General features: G+C 37.5%; 1 protein-coding gene across 2 annotated transcripts in view; it reads right to left on the bottom strand.

Annotated features, from left to right (window-relative positions):
* Positions 1-1,569: 1,569 nt before the first annotated feature.
* Positions 1,570-20,498, bottom strand: part of TRMT9B (tRNA methyltransferase 9B (putative)) — a 98,884-nt gene continuing 79,955 nt past the window's right edge. For both annotated transcript variants that reach the window (XM_031055521.1, XM_031055517.1), the window contains exons 2-4: positions 9,441-9,595; positions 6,313-6,486; positions 1,570-3,497 (exon numbers count right to left, since the gene is read on the bottom strand). In XM_031055521.1, the coding sequence (XP_030911381.1) occupies positions 2,458-3,497; positions 6,313-6,486; positions 9,441-9,594 (1,368 nt within the window). In that variant the 5' untranslated portion in view covers position 9,595 and the 3' untranslated portion in view covers positions 1,570-2,457. The remainder of the gene's footprint in view (positions 3,498-6,312; positions 6,487-9,440; positions 9,596-20,498) is intronic.

Here is a 20,498-nt window from a genome sequence, read left to right as displayed (position 1 = left end):
ATTAACTGGAGCCTGACACAGATTCAGTCTCTTGCAAGGATGACAAGCCTATATTCTAAGAGAATGGACATCTTTCCTTTCTCAGTTTACCCCAAATTTCATCAGTCTACTTAACTACACACTGAACATGCCAGAGTCAGACTGTAGAAGTTCATATAACAAAGCTGTGATGTTCTTTCTCCCAAATAACTAAACTCAGCTGTCAGTTAAGATTAATAACACATAATAAATTTTTATATGTGTGTAATAAAGTTTCTGCATGCTGGTATTTAGGGATGAAGTTTCAGAATTGGATATAGCATGATAATAATCTACCTCTTTCTTAAATGCAGCCCAAATTCCAGGAGTGCTGAATATCCACTGGCATTCTTTATCTGGACGCAATTGACTTCTCTTCTAAAATTCTCAAGCTCATCCAGAAATTCCTAACAAAAGAGGCAGGCCTCCCCTGTCTGACACAACCACGTTGCAAATGAGGTGTGGAGCTCAGCACAGTCCATACTGGCTCTGAAATATGGGAACTTTGGCACTAAGTGTCCAAATCTGGAGCCTGAGGATGCAGCAGATGCAGCCCCCTCAGCCAGGAGCAGCTGGATCCAGCGAGGCAGGGAATATGGGCCATTTTCTGAAGCATGGCTCATACACAGCAACTGAAAGCCACAGCCCCAGGCTGTATTCAATGTAACATTTAGATTGGTGTGGAATGGTATTGCAGAAGCCTCAAATGTATGGCTCTTTAGCCACACTTTTATTTTCAAAGGCCTGTGGGGAGTGCAAGAATAGACCCAGGAAGGACAAAGTATAAGGATCTCAAGCTATGAGGAAGACAAAAATGATCACTTGAGGACATTGCTCTAGTAAATAAATCCATAATACATTACCATGTGGCAATTAACAGCTGGGAAGCTACATCAAAAAGTACTCAGAACCATCAAGGTTTTCTACTGAACAATCTCAAATCCACCTGCTCACGCAGCACAGACTGGAAAAGCTTGGCATTTCACTCCTATTGCCTTGTATTCAAAGCTGCTTGCTCAATAATAGGGTAGACAATTATATAGCTCTTTTAAACTGCTGTAACAAAAGGTGTTTGGGATTTTGGGCTTTTTGGTGGGGAGGGAGGGGGGAAGGGGGAAATCTGTGCAGCTCCATTAAAGGTCACAAAATCACACCAGCTGAAGATGTGCCCTGCACTGCAAGCACTGACTATGAATTAAGCCCAGGCATGGAGTAACTCTGTGCTAATGAGACAATCAGCCTCTTCTAGCCCTGCTGGGGTTGGCAGTTCCACCACTGATCTCCAGAAGCCAGGTGCCTTTTATCCCCAGCACTATAAACTGCTACAACCTAGTAGAGATGGATAGTGATGGTATGTCTTGGAGGGAACAGGAAAGTTGTGTAAACCATCTATTACCACTTAGGTCTCAAAAGGTTCATTTAAACTTCACAAGACAAGAATTTGTAACTTATGTACAAACTGGGCTTATCCTTTTCCTGTCTACATTATTTAACACACTGTTAATATATAGTCTCATGTATGTGAACAAGAAAACCAAATACGAGACCTGACCAGATATGAACTGCATTTTTATTAATTTAATCTTAGCTTCCCAGACTTATCAAAAAGATATATGTATTTCAAGGATTTGATTTTTTAGAACTTTACATAATACTCACACTCTCACAAATTCCTCTGACTTTTATATACACATAGCCAATGAAAAACTACGGCAAAGGAAATTAAGATATAGTATTTGTGAGAGCTAACACATAAAACTTCACCTGCACCTGAGAAACAAATTAAATTATTTTTAAAACAAAAGTAAAAAATACTGTCCTCAATCTGTGCTGTCATTTGCTCCCAAATACAAACATCAAATGACAGAATATGCAGAGCTTGTTTGGTACACAGTTTTTTGCCCATTAATAACTCTACTCCCAACTAAGGAGCACTGGGACCATGCTTGCTCCCAGTTCTGCAGCATGCACTCTACCAGTGTACAGTCAAGTGCAATTTTAGACAAAGTGTCTATGTCTCATTTATAGGAGTTCAAGAATAGGGAGCAATGTGACAAACTTCTGGCATCTGAAGAACAAAGACTAGACTTTCTACTGAGAGGATATTTCTCATAAAAGATGCCCTGATCCTTGTTTTATAAAAAGGTTTATTTCTCAATAGAAAAGTATATTTTAAAACACAATTATTTGCTAACAGCAATATAAAACTCTACAGTTTTAACTTCATAAAAGTTTAACAAAACATAAATATTGTCTACCACTTAACATTCCTATATACAGAACTTGCATTAGCTAGTTAAATAGTTAAGAGATAATAACTCAAAAATGAATGGCACACAACTACAAGATTCAAATTCCATGTCACACTGCACAATCACAGTAACACAAGGAAGAGCTTAAAATCCTCAGTCACTGGATTCTGCTTTGTTCTCTTTATAGCTATGTTCCTCTTCTCTCTGCAATAATGCACCAGTTTCCATGGTCATAGCAGGAAGAAAGTATCTGAAGCTCAGGCACATTCTCTTCTACCAGAGAACTCAGCTCTCCTTCCCGAAAAACATGGTAATAACGCATGAAGGCCTTTGTATCCAGCATGGCATCAGTCTGGTCCCCAACAGACACTGCTGAATCCAAAGCTGAGTCAGTGGAGTCAGTTGTTGAAGTTCTTTTGAAAAACTTGCTGGCATCAGACTTACCAGCACCATCTTTATTACAATCACAGATGCAGTCCTTGTCTTCCACTGGGCCATTTATAAATGAAGCTTTGTCCCCCTTGCTCTGAGCTACACTTTGGCATCCTCCATTTAAACTTAAATCCTTCAGTGCATCTGTGGCTGGTGACCACTGTGGCTTTTTGAGAGACAGGCTTTCCACAAACACATCATCATCATCATCTAAGTTCTGTTCATTTAACAGAGCCCCATGGTGACCTAAATCCAAGCTGCAGTGCCGTGAATGCTGAATGGGTACGGCACTGTTGGCCCACGCTCCTTCATGTTTCAGGTGCTTCATTTTGTCACTTTGCTTTCTCAGGGCTGATTCATCAAGGGATCTGGAGAAAAACCATGAGCGAAAAGATCTTCCTAGAGCACTGTAAAATCTGTTTTCTTCCTCAGAAATTTTCATGCAGCAGGCTCTGGGTAAGCAGTGGTCCATATCGCGGGGATGTTTTGAATCCGCTTCTGGCTGCAGATTGTTTTGGTAGCTGCACTCAGAGATGACAAGCTGTGCAGGGTGTATGTCTTGGCCTTTTGCACTATGGACAAAGTCACCCTTCTCTCCAGATTGATTTGATTCTGAAAAATGGCGCGAGCACAAGGCCTTGTTCCATGGGACAAATACATCTTGTTTCTCAAAGCGACGATTCTTTTGTTCCATAGCCCAAACATAAATCATTATTTGGCCTCCAGGTGTCAATATCCTTGCCATTTCCTTTATTGCTTTGATTCTCCTTTGTTTAGTTGAGAAATGATGTATCACTGTGAAAAAAGAAAGGTATTATGTACTGAATATTAGTAGAGACAAAGCATTTCCATCTTCAACCTGTTCTACATGTTCAATCATTTCAGTTGCCTCATTCCAAATTATCACTTGCTGCAAGTCAGCAACAGTGCTGAATTTATAGGTACCACAATGGAGATTCACCTCAGAATGCTCTCTTTTATGATCATGTTCAATAGATAAAAATAGGAAAATCTGGAAGAAGGAAATCAATCTCATCGTAAAACAGGGATTCAAGAAAAGTCAGGCATATAAGCTGAAGGTTTCTGTTTCTCTGCATAACCCATAACACATTATAACATGGCAAGCTTTCCCTTAAATGCCTAGCCTTTAGGTGAGTTAGATAGTATCAAGTTGACTTTAGTTTTTGGCACAATTTTCAAATTTATCTTACTGAAAATAAAAAATCTTTTCACCACGTAACAAATACAGCAAAATATAAAATCAGTAAAAAGATACTTTGAACTTTTATATCAGCATACTTGCAAAGGATCTAATGAGAAAATTTAGACAAATATTCACCACAGCTTTAATTTTGTCAAATTAATTTTAATTTTTGTAAAAAATAACATCTACATTGCATGCTTCAGCATTTTATAATTTTTTTTACATTATTTTATGCTAGTGAAAAATAAAGTCAAATTTAAAATAAAAATTTTGATCACAATATTTTGATTTTCTTTCCAGGACAATTTCCAAATTTTCAAATTTCACTCCAATGTGAAATGACACTACGTTTCAAGATTTCAACATTATTTCTATCTTCCTATTCACCTGGAGTATAAATGAGTCAATTTTAACAGTCAGAGAATAGCTAAGAGAACTATTTTCTCTCTAAATTCTCAGAGGCATTAACTTGTACTGAGCTTGGACACATTGGTCATGTTGCTCTATATATCATCAATACTGGATTTGATTCAGTGATGTAAAGAGGACCAATTCCATGATTTTGTTTCAAGTGGACTTGAAGCCAGCCACTTCTACATGCAAAACATTCAATCTACCCATGGAACAGCAGGTAGTAGAATATGTTCTTACCTGAAGAGATTTATCTATAAATTCAGAAAAAATTTATTATATGTGCTGCTAGACAGTAGCCAATTGTAGGTGTAGAAACAGTATTAGTTCAACACTGCAGTTATGAAAAGTGCATCCAACTAGCCCTGTCTTTATTCAAAACAATGATTAAATTACCAAGGGGGAAAAAAAGTAGCTTTATTATCACAAGCCAAAAAAGCATTCTTGGCACTTAATATTGACAAGGCTCTCACAAACTGCTGAGAATACAAAATAGACAACTCTGAGAAGAGTTTCCCATCTATGTAGTCAGTGTTTGTTTCCAGGGTTGTTTTGTACTCCTGACTCCAAGGCATCATTTTTCAAAATGTAAAAAAAATTTAAAAGTCTAGAAATTTTTATTTTTTTTTTGGTACAGGACAGGGAGAAGGGAACTGATATTTTCTTATACTGGAGTTAGGCCATATATCACCACAGAACCTCCTGCAAAATTTTATCAAAACTGACAGAGACAGCATAAACATACAAGCTTAATTTACCAGAAAGAAACAACAATCAACCAATAGAATCTGCGCAAATTCTTTAATGGGTTAAATATTCCTTCTGGTTAGAATCACTCTGGTGGTTCTGCAGAAAAATCAATCCTATAAACATGATTATACCAACAAATCCAAGAAGAGTCCTTGACTAAGTACATAAACACTTGTTTTTCTCTGTAATAGGATGAAAACCACTTTATTTAGAATTAGATGGACAGAGGCATACCATGTCTCTACTCAAGAGAGATTAAAATCCATTATTGTTAAATGTACTGAAATAGCATGTGAACTTTTAAACTTGTCAGGCTTATAATTGATACAAACACTAGATAGGTATGCTATCCTTCTGAGTCAGCTGATCTGATAAGCACTGAAGTGGTGCTACAAGACCCAAAATGTGGGTAGGGCTCACTGGCTAACTAGCCAACATGAAACAAAGTAATATGGTTACTGCTTGTGTATTAGTCACCCTTTCCTTCCACTTGTTTATGTGAAAGATACATTTTAAAATAAATTTCTATCACATTTCAAGTAGTTTGTTGATTGCTATCAATAATAATTGTCATGCTTTGCACTTTGCTGATGAATTAAAAAACCCTGAAAGAAGCTCAATCAAGACTAGAGCTAAAAACCTAGACTGTAAGTGGGTACTCTTTTTTTACCTATGCTTTGCAAATTATACTTCTCAAATTACAAGTAGCATTTTCAAAAAGAGAGATCAGAAGAGTTAAGATGCAGAGATGTTCTGGTCATTTTATTCAAGAAGTGCTTGTATGAATCTGAGTGCTTATGACTAAGACAAATCCAAATTCACAATACATAATACTTAATATGAATACCAAGTTCTGCTATAAAGTTTTCATTTCAATGCATTTGCTGTTCAAAACAGATGTTATGGAGAAACCAAGAGTTTGTCTTGAACATCTAATCTGTTTAAGCTTTGAGCAGCCATGTTTAGATTAGTTTTCACTTGTTTACAATGCACGCTGGAAGGAAATCTTTTCTCTACCACATATAAACAAACAAGGGATATGCATATTTCCTTGGCCAACAGTGCCTCTTGAGTAACGGGAGTTTTGTTTTTTCATGTTGACTAAATTAATTTGAGTTCTATCTCCTGTAATTCTAAAGAACTGTTTCAAAACAATTAGCTGAAAGGAAGCCACATGGAAAGAAAAGAAAAGAACACTCAGAAATTCTCATTTGCTGGGGCCAGAATGAAGGTGTGGTGTCTTACCGCCAATCGAAATGACTGCATTGAAGCACTGATCCCTAAAGGGAAGGTTAAGGTTGTCACACACCAGAACTTCATCACCTTTCTTCCTTGCAATTTCTACCAGTCCTTCACAGTAATCACAGCCCAGATTATACACTTGACTGTTGACACTGAGATACTTTCCAGTTCCACAACCTAAAGAAAAGGATACTAGGTCAGAATATATATTCCAAACATTTGCTCTCCCTCCCAAAGCAGCAAAAATAATATGCAGGCTTTCCTAATCCTAAATTTTCCTGAAAAACAAAAAGAGGGTTTGTGCTGACTAGCCTAACTGCTGCAGGGCTCATTTGGAATGTTGAAATTGTATGGTCACACTATTAGGACTGTAACAGTACCAACATCACTGACAAAATAACCCTGTATAATAGCAGGTTATCCGTATTTCTGTGGGGAACAAGCACAAGTGCAAGTGGGAGGAGGAAAGAATTGTCCACTGTATTGTACATCTTTGAGAATAAAAACCCAACCACGCTGCTTCATACTGAGTCTTTATATCGCCTGGTGTCCTGTTACCAACAATGAGCATAAATGGGCACCCAGGAGAGGGTAAGAAAAGGGTAAGCACTAATCGCCTTTCCCCAGTGCCATTCCAGCTTCCAGCTACTTTCTGTTCAGGGGATTTCCTGAAGCCAGTGTGTTATGTCTTTTCAGTGATCTGCAACAGATCTCTTTCCTTTGCTTAAGCACATGCAGTACTTCTCCAGTGCATCTCATTTCTCTCCAAGAAGTCCTAAACCATAAATGCCACTGACACAAGTCAGAGTGGAAAATTTTTACTTTAGATACAGGCTCGAAAATAACCATACATCATATAAGTTATTTCCATACTGCAGGCACATCCTCTTTTTGTCTTTGTGCCAATGCATTATAACCCATGTAAATGTAATTAAGTGTTCCAGAATGTCTTCTACCTAAAAGTTTGCCTTCTCAAGGACTGTGCTGTAGTGAATTGAAATCTTTCAGAGGATCCCTCAATGCCTTATGCATAACAAGCACTTTTCAAAATTATACTGGGAGCCTTTCACTGCAGCTCTGGGTCACTAGTGAGGAATAATTTCTGAATGTTGACAGCCAAGCAATGGGGCAGCAGCTTGGCAAAGAGAATCAGCTCAGTACTGGTAATTCAATTTAAAGGCCTGGAGTTATCTTTAGAAACATCACTGCTTCTTGCAGCACTGCTGCTCTTGGTGATATTAATGTGCACCATTATCTAGAGAGACAGCACAGGAACTATTGCAGAACAGAACAACACTTCAGTGGTGAAAAAGAGCATATTTCTCAGCTGAAAGGCTTTGAAGTAACACTTGAGAAAAATTGAAAACACTAATATTGCTAATGCAGTTCAAGGAATATATGCAATAATACATGAAGTTCTGCATGTTAGAAAATGAGAAATTTTAAAGATTTTAATAAATTATTATTCATTATTGTGTTTGCAGAGGAACATTTATTTAACCATCATTAATTTGAAAGATCCAGTTGCTTAACATATGGCTTTTGGTGAAGTGCTTTGTAATCACTGAGAGTCTCTGGAAGTATAGGGTTCTCTCTGGAATTAATGTAAATAGTGTCAATAATCCCATTATTCTAAAAATCTACATTTGCCAGAGATTCACTTTTAAATGAGTCATCAGGAAGGTGAATTCCTTGAAGCTAACAATGGCCAAGCTATTTTCATGTGTTTTGGTCAATGAAAAATAGTAAGGCAAATAGACAAAATCATATTTTAATAAAAGGCAGTATTAAACTGGAAATTACCAATTAAAGACCTCATTTCAAAAATTTTAGTGCCACTTGGCACTAGTGCCACTTTAGTGCAACTCCTCCTTAAACCTCTTTTATGAGGATCTACAGGAATCTGACTACTGTGTTTACTTTTGGCCTCATAAAAGAGGCCCCATTTTAATAAGATACACAAGATCCCTTGTGTGCCTTAATGGGAGTATTCTTATTGGCAACTGTAAGGATTGATTTTGATGAAGTCTCATCTTCTCTCCAGATGAGACTGCAACAGGGTGACCTTAAGCTTTCAGCTGTCACTGCTGATAGAGGCTCAAAAAACTTCAGCTAAAATGCAAATGACTTCTATTGAGGTGGAATTGATTTTGGCTGTATCAATCTAGCTCTCAGTTGAGTGAGTGTAGGCCATTGGATATTTCCTGAGATTAGTGACAATGGTGCAGACATATAAAAATAGCTACATGCTCAAAATAACATTTATCAAGTATTTTTGGTGCAATGCTCAACAGCAGCAGAAAAACTCCATATTATCTTCTGATTATGGCCTACAGCATATTCAAATAAGGTTTTTCTCTTATAGGATAAAGCAGATGCATAATTTATTGTGCACATTTGTTAAACCTTGCTGTGTTAAAGTATTTTATTAGTTTCAACAGTATGGAAAACACAATGGTGCAAAGTGCAATTGTTTTGCAATGTGCTGTGTAGGACTGAAGTCATAATGAAGCAAAGGCAACATGCCAGCACCTGGAAGCCCCCGGAAAGTCTGCAGGAACAACAGAAAATCCAGCTATAATTACTACATGTAAGGAAGACAATGCCATAACAGGTAAACACCTAAATATGGTGTCCATATTTAGGATCACAGGAATATTCTCAGATTATTTTTTTTTTATATTTTTAACAGCAATCATATCAGAAGATTTCTCTTAACAAAAAGCCTTGCTAGGAAGAGTTTTAGGACAAATGAAAACCAATAAATTGCAGACTGGTATTACATAAACCAAGTGATCTAAAGAAACCAAAATATTAAATAATTGGGCTATTAACATAATTTTTTCAAAAGAGCTCCAGGGGAATGAAAGGCAATTAAGCCAGTGGAGAAATGGATAGATTAAGACTTAGCTCGACAAAAATAAGGGAAAATATTTATTTACTTTCTACATGATACACTGCCAAAGAATTAAAAGAAGCAGTATATGGCATCTAGCATTGGGACTCAAAAACAATTTTAGAACAAATTTAAACAACTTAAAAAACAAATTGATCTGAAGGTTAAATATGATTAACAGGTAAACTAACAAAGCTTATAAACAACCTTTATGCCACCTCAAAGAGTGGCTTACCTATATCAACCACGAGACTGCCAGGCTTTTGTTCCAGCAGAAAGTTCCGAACACGAGGCCATGCTTTGGTCTGCAGATCACTAAAGTAGGCAGCTGTATTTTCATACACACTGTGCACATGCTGCTTTTCTAGCTGGGTAGCCTCATGTTCCATCCTGAAAACACAATGAAACACAAAACACAAACTGTTGCAGTATAGACTTTATATTTTATAGGCATGCATAATTCAGGACCTTGGATGCTTATATTCATAAATTACATCCATCTACCAGTCATATTTATAAAATAGTCTTTACTCAAAGGATCTGATTTTATTTCATGAAAGCCAAGAAAAAATGTGAATGTATCGCCTCCCTTGTGAAGCATTATGTAACTGCACATGCCTATGCAATAACAGGCCCATTCCCAAATTCACAAATATAGTAAAAACTTATCTGGTGCAAAAGAGAGCCTGTATTCAGTGCAGAATGGTTACAGAATCATAGAATCATTTAGTTTGGAAAGACCTTTACAATCATCAGTTCAACCAGCTGTGAACAGGATTTTAAGAACCAACCTTCCTCTTGTTGCTAATGTGAACAGGCAAACTACTAATATGTTACTTGAAATACAGCTTGGTCCCTGAAACCTAAGCCCCTAAATCATGCATATGTGATTTGTGGTTTATCAGCCCTCTAGAAGTGATTAGTATGCTAAAATTTTTCAGCAACAAAATCTCAATTTCCCTACTCCCACTCCACTATCTTCATGTCTTAGCACAGTATTTCAGTTTAGTGATCCAAGAAATGGTATCTTCTTAAACTTTAAGTATTACCCCTGAACTCATGTAGACACCAACTGGATGCAGACACTGAATCCCTTCAGACAGAATCTTACATCTTCCTTAACATATCCTCTCATCCAAGGACCAGCCAGGTGAGGTTTGAGTATCTGGGGAAGGCTGATGAGATTACATTCCAAAGTGTTAAGGCATTCTTCAAACTAATTTAAACTGCCTGTTTATATGGGAAATATTTCTTCCCATTATTAAAACAAAACTTATTCAATTGCCCAAGAACTCCACAGAGATTAAAGCCTGCTTCCAAACATCAAACAGACTAAGCAATGTATTATCAAGATAAAATTATAAAAGTGACTCCTTTGACTGCATTTGAAAAGGTCAGAAGCAAAGACTTTATTTTACTTTCCTTGATTTTCAAATATTATACATTTAGGAACCATAATAAAAATTTCTTCTTCCTGTCACTTTTAGTATTAAAATACATTAGTATGAAAGAAAAGATGAGAATATATGAGAAATTATTATATCTATGAGAAAAAATGGGGTTTTTTTATTTTTTAAAAATATATGTGTAATAAATAATGTGAGCTGGAACCGCAGCTATTTTACAGACACAATCTGTCCTACACCTGTCCTACAAATAGAATCTTTTTAATTTAAAAAATGGGAGTTAATCTCAGTGACTTAAAAAAACCAACATATTTCAAGTGTGTGTGAATGTTTACAGAATAGTGTGTGAGGCTTGATCCATTTCACTGGTACTGTGTAAGAAGTGGGGACAAATTGTTAACACTTTTCACAGTCTATTCTGACTGTAGTATCTATTAATATCTCTCTTCAAAAGATTTATGTTCAATATTTTCACAATCCTTATCTTTTTTCTACAATCCACAATTTCATTTTATCCTGCATTAGCTCACCTTTTACTAGGTGAATATATGCATATGCATAAAAAATTAAATTCTGAAACAGTATAGTACATTGCTACTAGGCATATTTTCAGTTTCATTAAAGAAAAGCTGTAACAGACTGAACAAAAGAAGCAACATAGACTTGAAATTATATTACATGTGCCAGAAGTTACTCAATCAAACTTTTCTAAGAATCCATTTCAAGTTATGCTGTCACATAGAATGGGTTAGTTGCAGTAATTTCAAGTAAGTATTCCTTAGAGTCAAAAGCCCAATCCTTTGTTTTTATTTGACCCTTAAATAAAATAAATTAGGTGTTTCTTGTCTCCAGCTGTCTTTTTTCTCTGCCTCGAAACATACTCTGTTTCGTTGTTCAAGTGCCTAGGAGTCCTCTATTTATAAGTAGTAATTCCAAAGACTAACAATAATTTCTTTTATTTAGTTGCCAGATTAGCTCCTTGCTCTAATTTATATTTCATGGTTAGTTACTATGTGGTTCAGTGTATCCAAGTGCTTTCTTTTATCTTTCCACTTGAAGCTCTTGGTTCAACCTTTGCAGTTCTTAAAAAGAACTGAAAGGCAGAATGTTTCCAACCATTCATACTGAATTCCAAACGCTGTCCTTTTTTTCTCTATTTTCCTAAAATGTCTACATGGAATTCCAATGCAGACTGAGATCTGGCTTTGTCTCCTATGAATCCAAGACCATGAAGTTCTTCCTTTAACTTTCTCATTCACTGGACTGGTACTGAGTCTTCAGCTACACAGGACAGGCTGGAGACTTCCATGTCTTACAACACACCATTAGAAGTGCTTATTTTTAGATATTCTTAATAAATATTGTCAAGAAAATAATTTGGTTAAAATAGAATAATAGTAGTACACTAAAAGACAAGTTATTTCCTGCACTATTTTGTAACAATTTCTGCTCCTGCTGACAGTTTACATTTGGCAAACAATTAAGGCACATGATGAAATCAAACTTGCCAATTTGACTTTCCAGTCAAGATCCACAATACTATCAGGTTTTACTTTGCAGCACGGCAGGAAATGTCCCAGCAATTAACCTCTTCATTTCAATGTTTACAAAGCACAAGGAACCTGAGGAGTCTGCCCAGACACACAGCTGTACCATTTTCACACAAGTATACTGTCACCAAAAAACCACAGAAACTTAGACCCATGTAACTTTACCAGCCAAACTCAATGCCCCTATTTCTCTTTCTAAAAAAAAACCAACCATTACAACTTCTCTGCTTTGAAAGTAATAGTCAGTGCCTCTGTTGGACATGAATTGTAGAAAATGTTCATTTCATCCAACTTCTGGATTTAACTTCCTAGATAATTGGAAAGTCTGTTTTGCAAAGTAGGTAATGAAAATCTGCCCAGAAATCCCACTGCTCCAGCATCTGCTCCAGTTCTCATTTAAGCTTCCCAGAAGCTGTCTGACAAGACCAGTGAGGAGAAGCAGAAGGTGGTAATTATGGACACTTTTCCCATGCTCAATTCCTCTTCTCTTGTACTTATGCCCCTGCTAAAGGGCTTATGCAGAGGCTTGGAGCAGAGATGGGAGTGTGCAGTAAATTGGCACTGAGCTGTTCAGTCGCTCTGAGCTCTTCAGTCACTCTGCAGCAAGTCCTGCCAAGTCCCCAAGATGTGAATGCAGCTCAACAAACACCCACCAACTGCAAACAAGCAGCTTGGATAAAAACTGAAGAACAGGATTCTCTTCCCCTTCAGTGCTTGCTGGGCATCCTCCTGGTGGTTCATTCATGAGACTACAACAGGCCCTTGTTGCAGCTGGTCTGTTAAATGAGGAAACTGGATGAAAACTGTATTTTCAATTCTGCTGAATTTGCAGAGAAATGGAACACCAGTCCATCACATATAACTGTGGCACATTAACAAATTGTTTGGAAGTAAATAGATTGTAGTCCATTGAGTTTTTCCTACACTGCTGTTTTCCCTCTTTGTTAAAGAAAAACCCAAAACCAACCAACTAAAAAAAAACCCAAACCTAAAATATTACACCTTCAAAGAAGGTAAAAGGAATTGTACAAACACAATCTATATTTTCACAGCTATATATCTCACTAAGAGTGCTCTGGCTCTAAGGTAATCTAATTTCTTCCCATTCCATTAACATTCTGCAACCCTTTAGATAATTAATTTTTCAAGGATACTGCTTTAATAAAATTCATGTTGCTTGGATATTTTTTATTGCTGCTGAAGTAAGAAATATGTTTCAGCAAGTGACCTTGAAATGAAAACAACCAAAATTAATAACCTCCATTTCCAACACTTTTTTAAAATATTGTGTGGATTTTTTGTTTTTTTGGGGGGGATATGGCGAGTGTGTTTGAATTTTTGTTGCTGGTTTTGAAAGCATTTAATTTACAGTGTTGACTAAAGGTATTAAATACTTCATCCTCAATTGGACAAAATATTTGCTGGCTCCCAGATGCCCGGGTGTCCTGAAACTGAAGCACAGGAGATAGTGTTCAGTCCAAAACCACTGCCTCTACCACAGTCTACCAAAAGCTCTTCACAATTACTGGCAGTTCTGAATCACTTGCAGACCTCCTCACCTACCTAAAGTTATCTCCTTCCAGTCACCTACAATTTTCATCTTCCACGTTCTTTTCATTTATTACAGCTTCCCCATCTCCTTTAGCATGTGCTATGCCAGCATGACACAACACTGTATAATGCTGTGAAGCCTTGACCTGGCTCTTGTACAGCTCCTCCTTGCCTTTCTATCCAGGCCAAGGACAGTACCCAGAATACATCACAAAGCTTTTGTCAATGGCCTCTTGGAACCACGCTGTCATTTTCCTGCATTGCTCCGGTTTGTCTTGAAATCAATTGCTCTTGATTAATTTGCACCACAGGCCTCCCTCATCTTCTCTCTTGCAACTGCCTATTTTCTCTAACCCTTTGATGAGCAGCATTGATTCACTCCATCCAGGGCAAGATTTCAGCCTGCAATGAGGGCCCCTCTTAGATACACTTGTTTTCCCATGCTGATGGGAATTCTCAATATCATTTTGGGTAAGAAGAACTGCTTCAAAGATCTAGGAAATTCAGTACAGTTGTGTCTCTCTTTGTTGCCACAGCAACATAAATCTTGATTACACATGCAATAACCTAATTAATCGCTTAAATGGAACAGGATAAACCACAAGGACTAGATCTACATCCTCAGTACCCTGCTCTCCAGCAATAACACAAGCTTTTAATAACACAAGTAAAAGGTGGGGCAGTCCAATTTGTATTTCTTCCTTCATCTCTAGAATAGGCAGAATCACCTATTCAGTGAGAAATGTTTCCAGTTTACTTCCAAGACTCATCAGTCTTTTCATTCAAATACAGGTAGCCATGGAAAGTGAAGTGTACAGCCCTAGTGGACTATAAACCACAGTATTTTTCCAATGCAAAGACAAAAATCCAAGTAATCTCCAACAGCAAAACATCATTGCAGCCCTTCTGAAAAACAAACCTAAGATTTATTTATGAGAACTTTTCTCACCCTTGGATTGAATTTATAAACTCAATAGCAGCAGCATCTGATTGATGGTGATTTCTCGTTTCAATAATGCAGACAACCAACTGGTCTGTGCTGACATACCAAGAGGCTTCCAGATACCAATCATTAAGCAAAGCAGCTATATTAGTAAACAAATGGTAATGAAACAAAATAATAGGAATGCTGTCATGAACAGTTCAACTAGCTGCAATGAAAGTTTAGCAAGAGGATACAATAGAGGATGATTTGCTTACATAAGGCTAACAGCTCCAGTAATTAATTTCAACCACGCATGAACCATTATAATCCCATGAAAATGCACAGCCTGAAATCAGAGCAAGGAGAGCTCCATGCAGCATTACTAAAACCTTTTTGAGCCGAAATCCTGATCCAAAACCCTTCCTCCAGTAAAGTTTGGGAAATTCTGAAACAAAAAATAAAGAGGTGGGACACATTTAACAAGAACCACTGTTAGCTGAAACACTAACTGTGAAATGAGCATTTAAAAGTAATTTTGTTGATTGAAATGAAGTCACTATCACTGTATTTTTTCTTACTAAAATACATAGAACTTTGTCCCAGCAAAACATTAAAAGGACTGAGACTGCTCTTACAAGACCTTGGACAAAATAAGCTTATAGTTCAAGCTCTAGTAACTCAAAATGACAGCCATTCACTGTCACATTCATTTTGTTAGCTTTGTTTTCCAGTTCAGACAAAACCTAGTACTATGCACTGCACATTCTTGGATCAGTTAATCATTTAATATTCCCCTTGCTGTTTCACATTTAGGGTCATAGTCTATGTACATGAAACGTTGCACTGTAAACAGATTTATTTTCCCTAAGTACATAAACTGCATTCTGTAGATAGGTAGCATTCTGCTAAATGAAAATGCTAAATGAAATGGACCCTTGGCCATTAAAAAACCCTGAGAGGAGGAGCATACTCAGGCAGAAGCGTCACAATCCCTTTACGTGTCTGTTCATCTTTACTATCACATCAAAACTCACAAATCACCTCCCAGCACTGAGTCCCTTCTTACTGAAGTCCCACACAGTCAAAAACCCATGATGCTGGATGTGCACTGATGTGGGTCTTCAGATTCTGCTCAGAAACACTCTGCACAGGCATCAGAGAAGTGGGGACTAGGAAAAATTTGGCCTACTAAGCAGGAAGGATATCTAATAATAAGTATATTATTAGAATAAGCGCTGAGAAGAGCAAAGTGTTCAGGTTTTTCTTCTTCACTATTCATATTAATTGCCACCAGGTGTCAATGCATCTGTGACAAAGGGATAAGAACTTAGGGAGAGAATAGATTGGGGCTTTTAATTTCAGGGTTTTCTAAACAAGTCTAATAAACAGTACGTAGGGAACTGATTGCACTGGTCTCAGGTTAGACAGTCTCAGAGCCACAAGAAATTAGATCTGAGAAACTGAGGGCAACATGTACAATCCCTGGTCTCATCATATTCTAGTAAAAAAAATTAGGGACAGTTGTTTAAGATTTTAGAAATTACAAAATGGTACAGCTGATACCATTTTGAAGAGGATATTTAGAGCGTAGTTATCAAAATTCACTATCATGCTGGAAGGATGGCCTGAGCAAACCTGTCCAGAAATATGCTTTGGGCACTCGTCAATAACTTCTTTGTATGATAATTGCAGACAAACAAAATCATCAGGGTCCAAATGAACTGGATAATGGTATGAGAATTCAAATGTTTAAACAGTTCAAAACAGACAAAAGCAAAGCATTTTTGATAAGAATAACCAACTGCACAAAGACTGAAGGAGGCAGGATGGGATGACTGGCAGCAGCTCTGCAGAAGTGGATCTGGGCCATGTAACATTTCACAGATTTAACACCATACATGCTATGTTGTTATGGTGGTTTTAGCAATATACTGTGGCCAAAAAATAAGAAAAGAAAAAAAACAGGATCGGCGCACAGAAATAGGGCAAGTTACATAAAATTTTCCTTCTCCTACATTCAGCACTCCTGGCATATCAGGTTAAACATTACATTCAACTTCAAGCAAGAATAAAATAGGAGAGAACAATTATGAGATACAGTATATATCTAGGAGATCAGAAATCACATAAATCCTGGGGAAAGAAATTTGTTTTCAAGTGCTGGCCCAGAATGAGAGAGGACCATCTCATAACAAGAATGGCTGTTGCAAAGTGGAGGGAACTACCTGTCTGCCAAAACTGAAAGGTAGAAAAAAGACAGTAGCTTAAGCTACAACAAGGAAGATGTGGATAGGGCACCTAAAACAAAAGAAGATGAACACAAAAACATTGGAAATGACTGTGGATTGGGTAGGACACGGAGCCTTCATCAATGGGGTTTCAAAAACCTAAGTCAGTTAAGCACCTGTCAGGAAATACTCTGTACCCTGCATCACTATCTCAAAGCCCCTGACCATGGCAATCTACCCATAAGCTTTAAATGCAGCTATTTTTTCTCCTTGGTCACTCACTGTATGTCTCAAACATTTGTATACAATTATCATGTCTCCTCACTTTCCAGCAGCTAAGTAAGCATTAATTATTTAGCACTTTCCATCTACCCTGATGAATCAGTCAAGGTGGTCTTTTACAAGCACTGTTGTCATTTTAAGTATCCTCTCCATATGTCTTGATTCTTTAGACCAAGGGAAAGTCACAGGAATATTTTATTCCTGAATGTCATTCTACAGTTCTTGAATGACAGTTTTTAAAATTTCTTGTTTCCTCACACTCTGGGTTTGTATTTAGAGTACTGTTTTCGGTTGGATTAGCTTTAATTTATGTAGTATAATTCTCCTTTTTTTTTCAGTCATAGAGCTCATCACTGTTGGTGCTTACATGGTATTTGCTGTAATACACAAAATCTTCCCATTTAAAATTATTTACAAACTGACTTAAGACATTAAATTACTTGAAAACATATCTTCTGCTGAAATCTCAGAGACAGAAAGATAAGTAGCACATTATCAAGTAGGATCTAAAATAGAGGCAGGCAATGGCCACCTTTGATCTCGAGATATAAAATGTTGTAGAATCAATTACAGTAATTACAGAACTACTAAGTGGTTTCTCCTGATACATTTTATAAACTACTCTTGATTATCATGTTTATTACAACTGAACATATAATTTCCTATCTTAAAATATTCACATAGAAATGTATTCCGTATTCAGTGTATTTGCCAAATACAGTTTTAAAAGAACAGAGCTTGTGGTAGACAGCATTAAGTACTAAGTTATCTCAGTAGATGACCACTTGAATGAAATCAAAGCCAGCATGACATTTTTTTTATCCTACACTAAAAATTCTGACTGATATACTTATTTTTTTGTAAGTTTTAGCTTTAGGAAGCATGTATTTATATTTATTTCTCAAAAAAGAAAAGGTGTCTCATATGTCTTTGAGGCTAGTGCTCTGAAGTGTCTTAAGCGCTCTCTAATAGTAACTGGGTATTTATGCAGCTGACAAAGGCTCCTGAAGATACACCAGTAATCCTATCAGGGTTCAGATTTAGACCCAGACACAGAAGAACTGCATTAGGTTGTTACTGAAAGGTTGAGGTGTAACCCTCTGTGAAGTGTCTATCACTGACAGCTTCTTCCCGTGGTAACTGGAGTAGACTGAGCAGGGTGAAGGCCTAGTGGTGCTATAGTCAACATCCCTAGGAAAGATCCCTTGTTTTCATAAATCACAAGACCATCACTCGAAGATTATTTCATTTTAAATGCATTAGCGTATGAGTGATACCTTTTTACATAACTTTTTATTTCTGAGTGATACCTTTCTACATAACTTTTTATTTCTAAGCCCTCTATTTTAAAGATGAGAAAGGCTTTGAAAAGCATAATTTTTCCTCATCCACATGGAAAGGAAAGGCTCCCTGGGGGAGCTGAAATTTCACATAAACCCTACAGAAGTTCTCTACTCAGAAAATATTTTAATCTTGTGGCCTTTTTAGGTGGAACGTATTCTTTTCTTACAATCAGGAAATTATTGTATGATATGGGAAAAAAGTTGATACTACAAACATCAGTATTTGGAGCATCAAAAGAAACATTAGCTTAGAAGAAATTTGGGCTGTAAGTAATTAACTTCTCTAAAATTATTGCATGTTGATATGAATGTAAAGCTTTCTTCAAAATGCAATACTTTTCAACAGCAAAACACAAACCAAGTTATACAGTGCCTTTTGTCCGACTGTGTTCCACTTAAACTTTTCTGACGAAAAAGAAATCAGCTGTGTCACATGAGTTTAAGTCAGTTACATAAAGCCTGGCTATGACACAAGTATTCATCTTATTTTTCAACAGACTCTTTTTCTCATTCAGTTGATACTCCAATGTCCATTTATGAAGGTAAATACAAATTTTTTTAAGTACCAGTGTTTTTACTCTTCATTTTTATTTAAAAATTATTTCATAAGCATATAGAGGTCTGGAATAGTTTTCCAATCTCTTTAATCTTCATAAATTTAAGAGACATGTGGCCCTCAAGCCATGGTTTTCTGTCACACAGGAGTATTCTGCTGCTATTACAACCTGTGAACTGGCCCATGTAGATCCTGGTACTGCAAACATGTGGACATCTGCTTAACTTTATGCTTATAAATCATCTTACTGACCTCAGGTAGCCTACTGATAATAACTAATAAGCAGGAATTTGCAAATTATATTTTTGAAGACCAAGCCTTGCACTGTTTCTACCATACCACAATCCGATTCATCCATCCAGAACGGACAGCAGAATACCTGCAAATCTGAGTTTGCATGGGAAATGTTTATCCCTTGATGTAGGGCTGATTTCAAACTCTGTTCAAAGATATGGTCTATAAATAGCAAATATTACTGAAATAAAAGTATTTATGTACTAGACTGAAAACAAATAATTAAAACAAAGCCAGCCCTCCGGGGTCCATCAAGAGGCAGGAAAAAATCCTGAAAGGACCAGTTCTGTTGCTCGTGGAGAATGATTTTCTTATCTCTTTCTCAAGTTTCATGCACAGAATCATAAACTCCAGCAGCATGCTTCACCTAAGCAACTATATCAGCAAGGAATGTTATCCTGTGCACTAAGTCAACACAGCAGGGCTGCTGAATTCTGCCAGAAATTCTTTGCAAAGGAAAAGTCACGAGTGCGCTGACTCCCTGAGCTCTGGCTGCTCCCACTGATGCTCAGCGGGAATGAAAATCCCTTTACAAACATTCATTAAGCAGCGAACACTCTGCAATGCTGAGAGCTCTATGTGGAGGCAGTATCTCAGTATTTAGAATCCTCTAGGAAAAGAAGAAAATAATCATGAACTGTTACGGCTTAGGATTGCTCCCGGTCATTGCTTAGGACCGTCTGCCAGCACACAGCGCGTACTTAATTTTTAACTAAGCAGGCGACCACGGAGAAACTTACTATTGCCGTGGTAAATTGCCCCCGACGTTTCGTAAAAACTCCCCTCCCCAAGTCCTACACCAAATTCAGCTCCAGCATCCACACTAGCTCCCAGCTCGGCAACCCGCGGCTCCGTTCAACCAAAATGTGACACGGGGGGAGCCGGGCACCGCACGTGTGTGCAAAAAATTACTTAAATCTCCAAATCCTTCCCTCTCGGACTGGCTCAGGGCCAGAGGGGCGACTCCCGGCTCTGCGGGCAGCGTTTTTAAGACGATCATCTCAATCTGCACAAATGTACCGCGACGCTATTTTTTTTCCCCCTCTTTGGCTGCTGTGAGGTTGGGGTGGGGTTTTTGCGCCTTGCCCACCGCTGGGTTTTTCCGTGCCCCCGAGGGCGGAGCGGGCTGCCCTCCGCATCCCCCGTTCCGCGCTGCCC

Source organism: Geospiza fortis, unplaced genomic scaffold (genome assembly GCF_000277835.1).
Source record: "Geospiza fortis unplaced genomic scaffold, GeoFor_1.0 scaffold40, whole genome shotgun sequence".
Lineage (NCBI taxonomy): Eukaryota > Metazoa > Chordata > Aves > Passeriformes > Thraupidae > Geospiza > Geospiza fortis.
The sequence above is the reverse complement of the archived record's forward strand: the minus strand, read 5'-3'. Positions and strand labels throughout refer to the sequence as shown.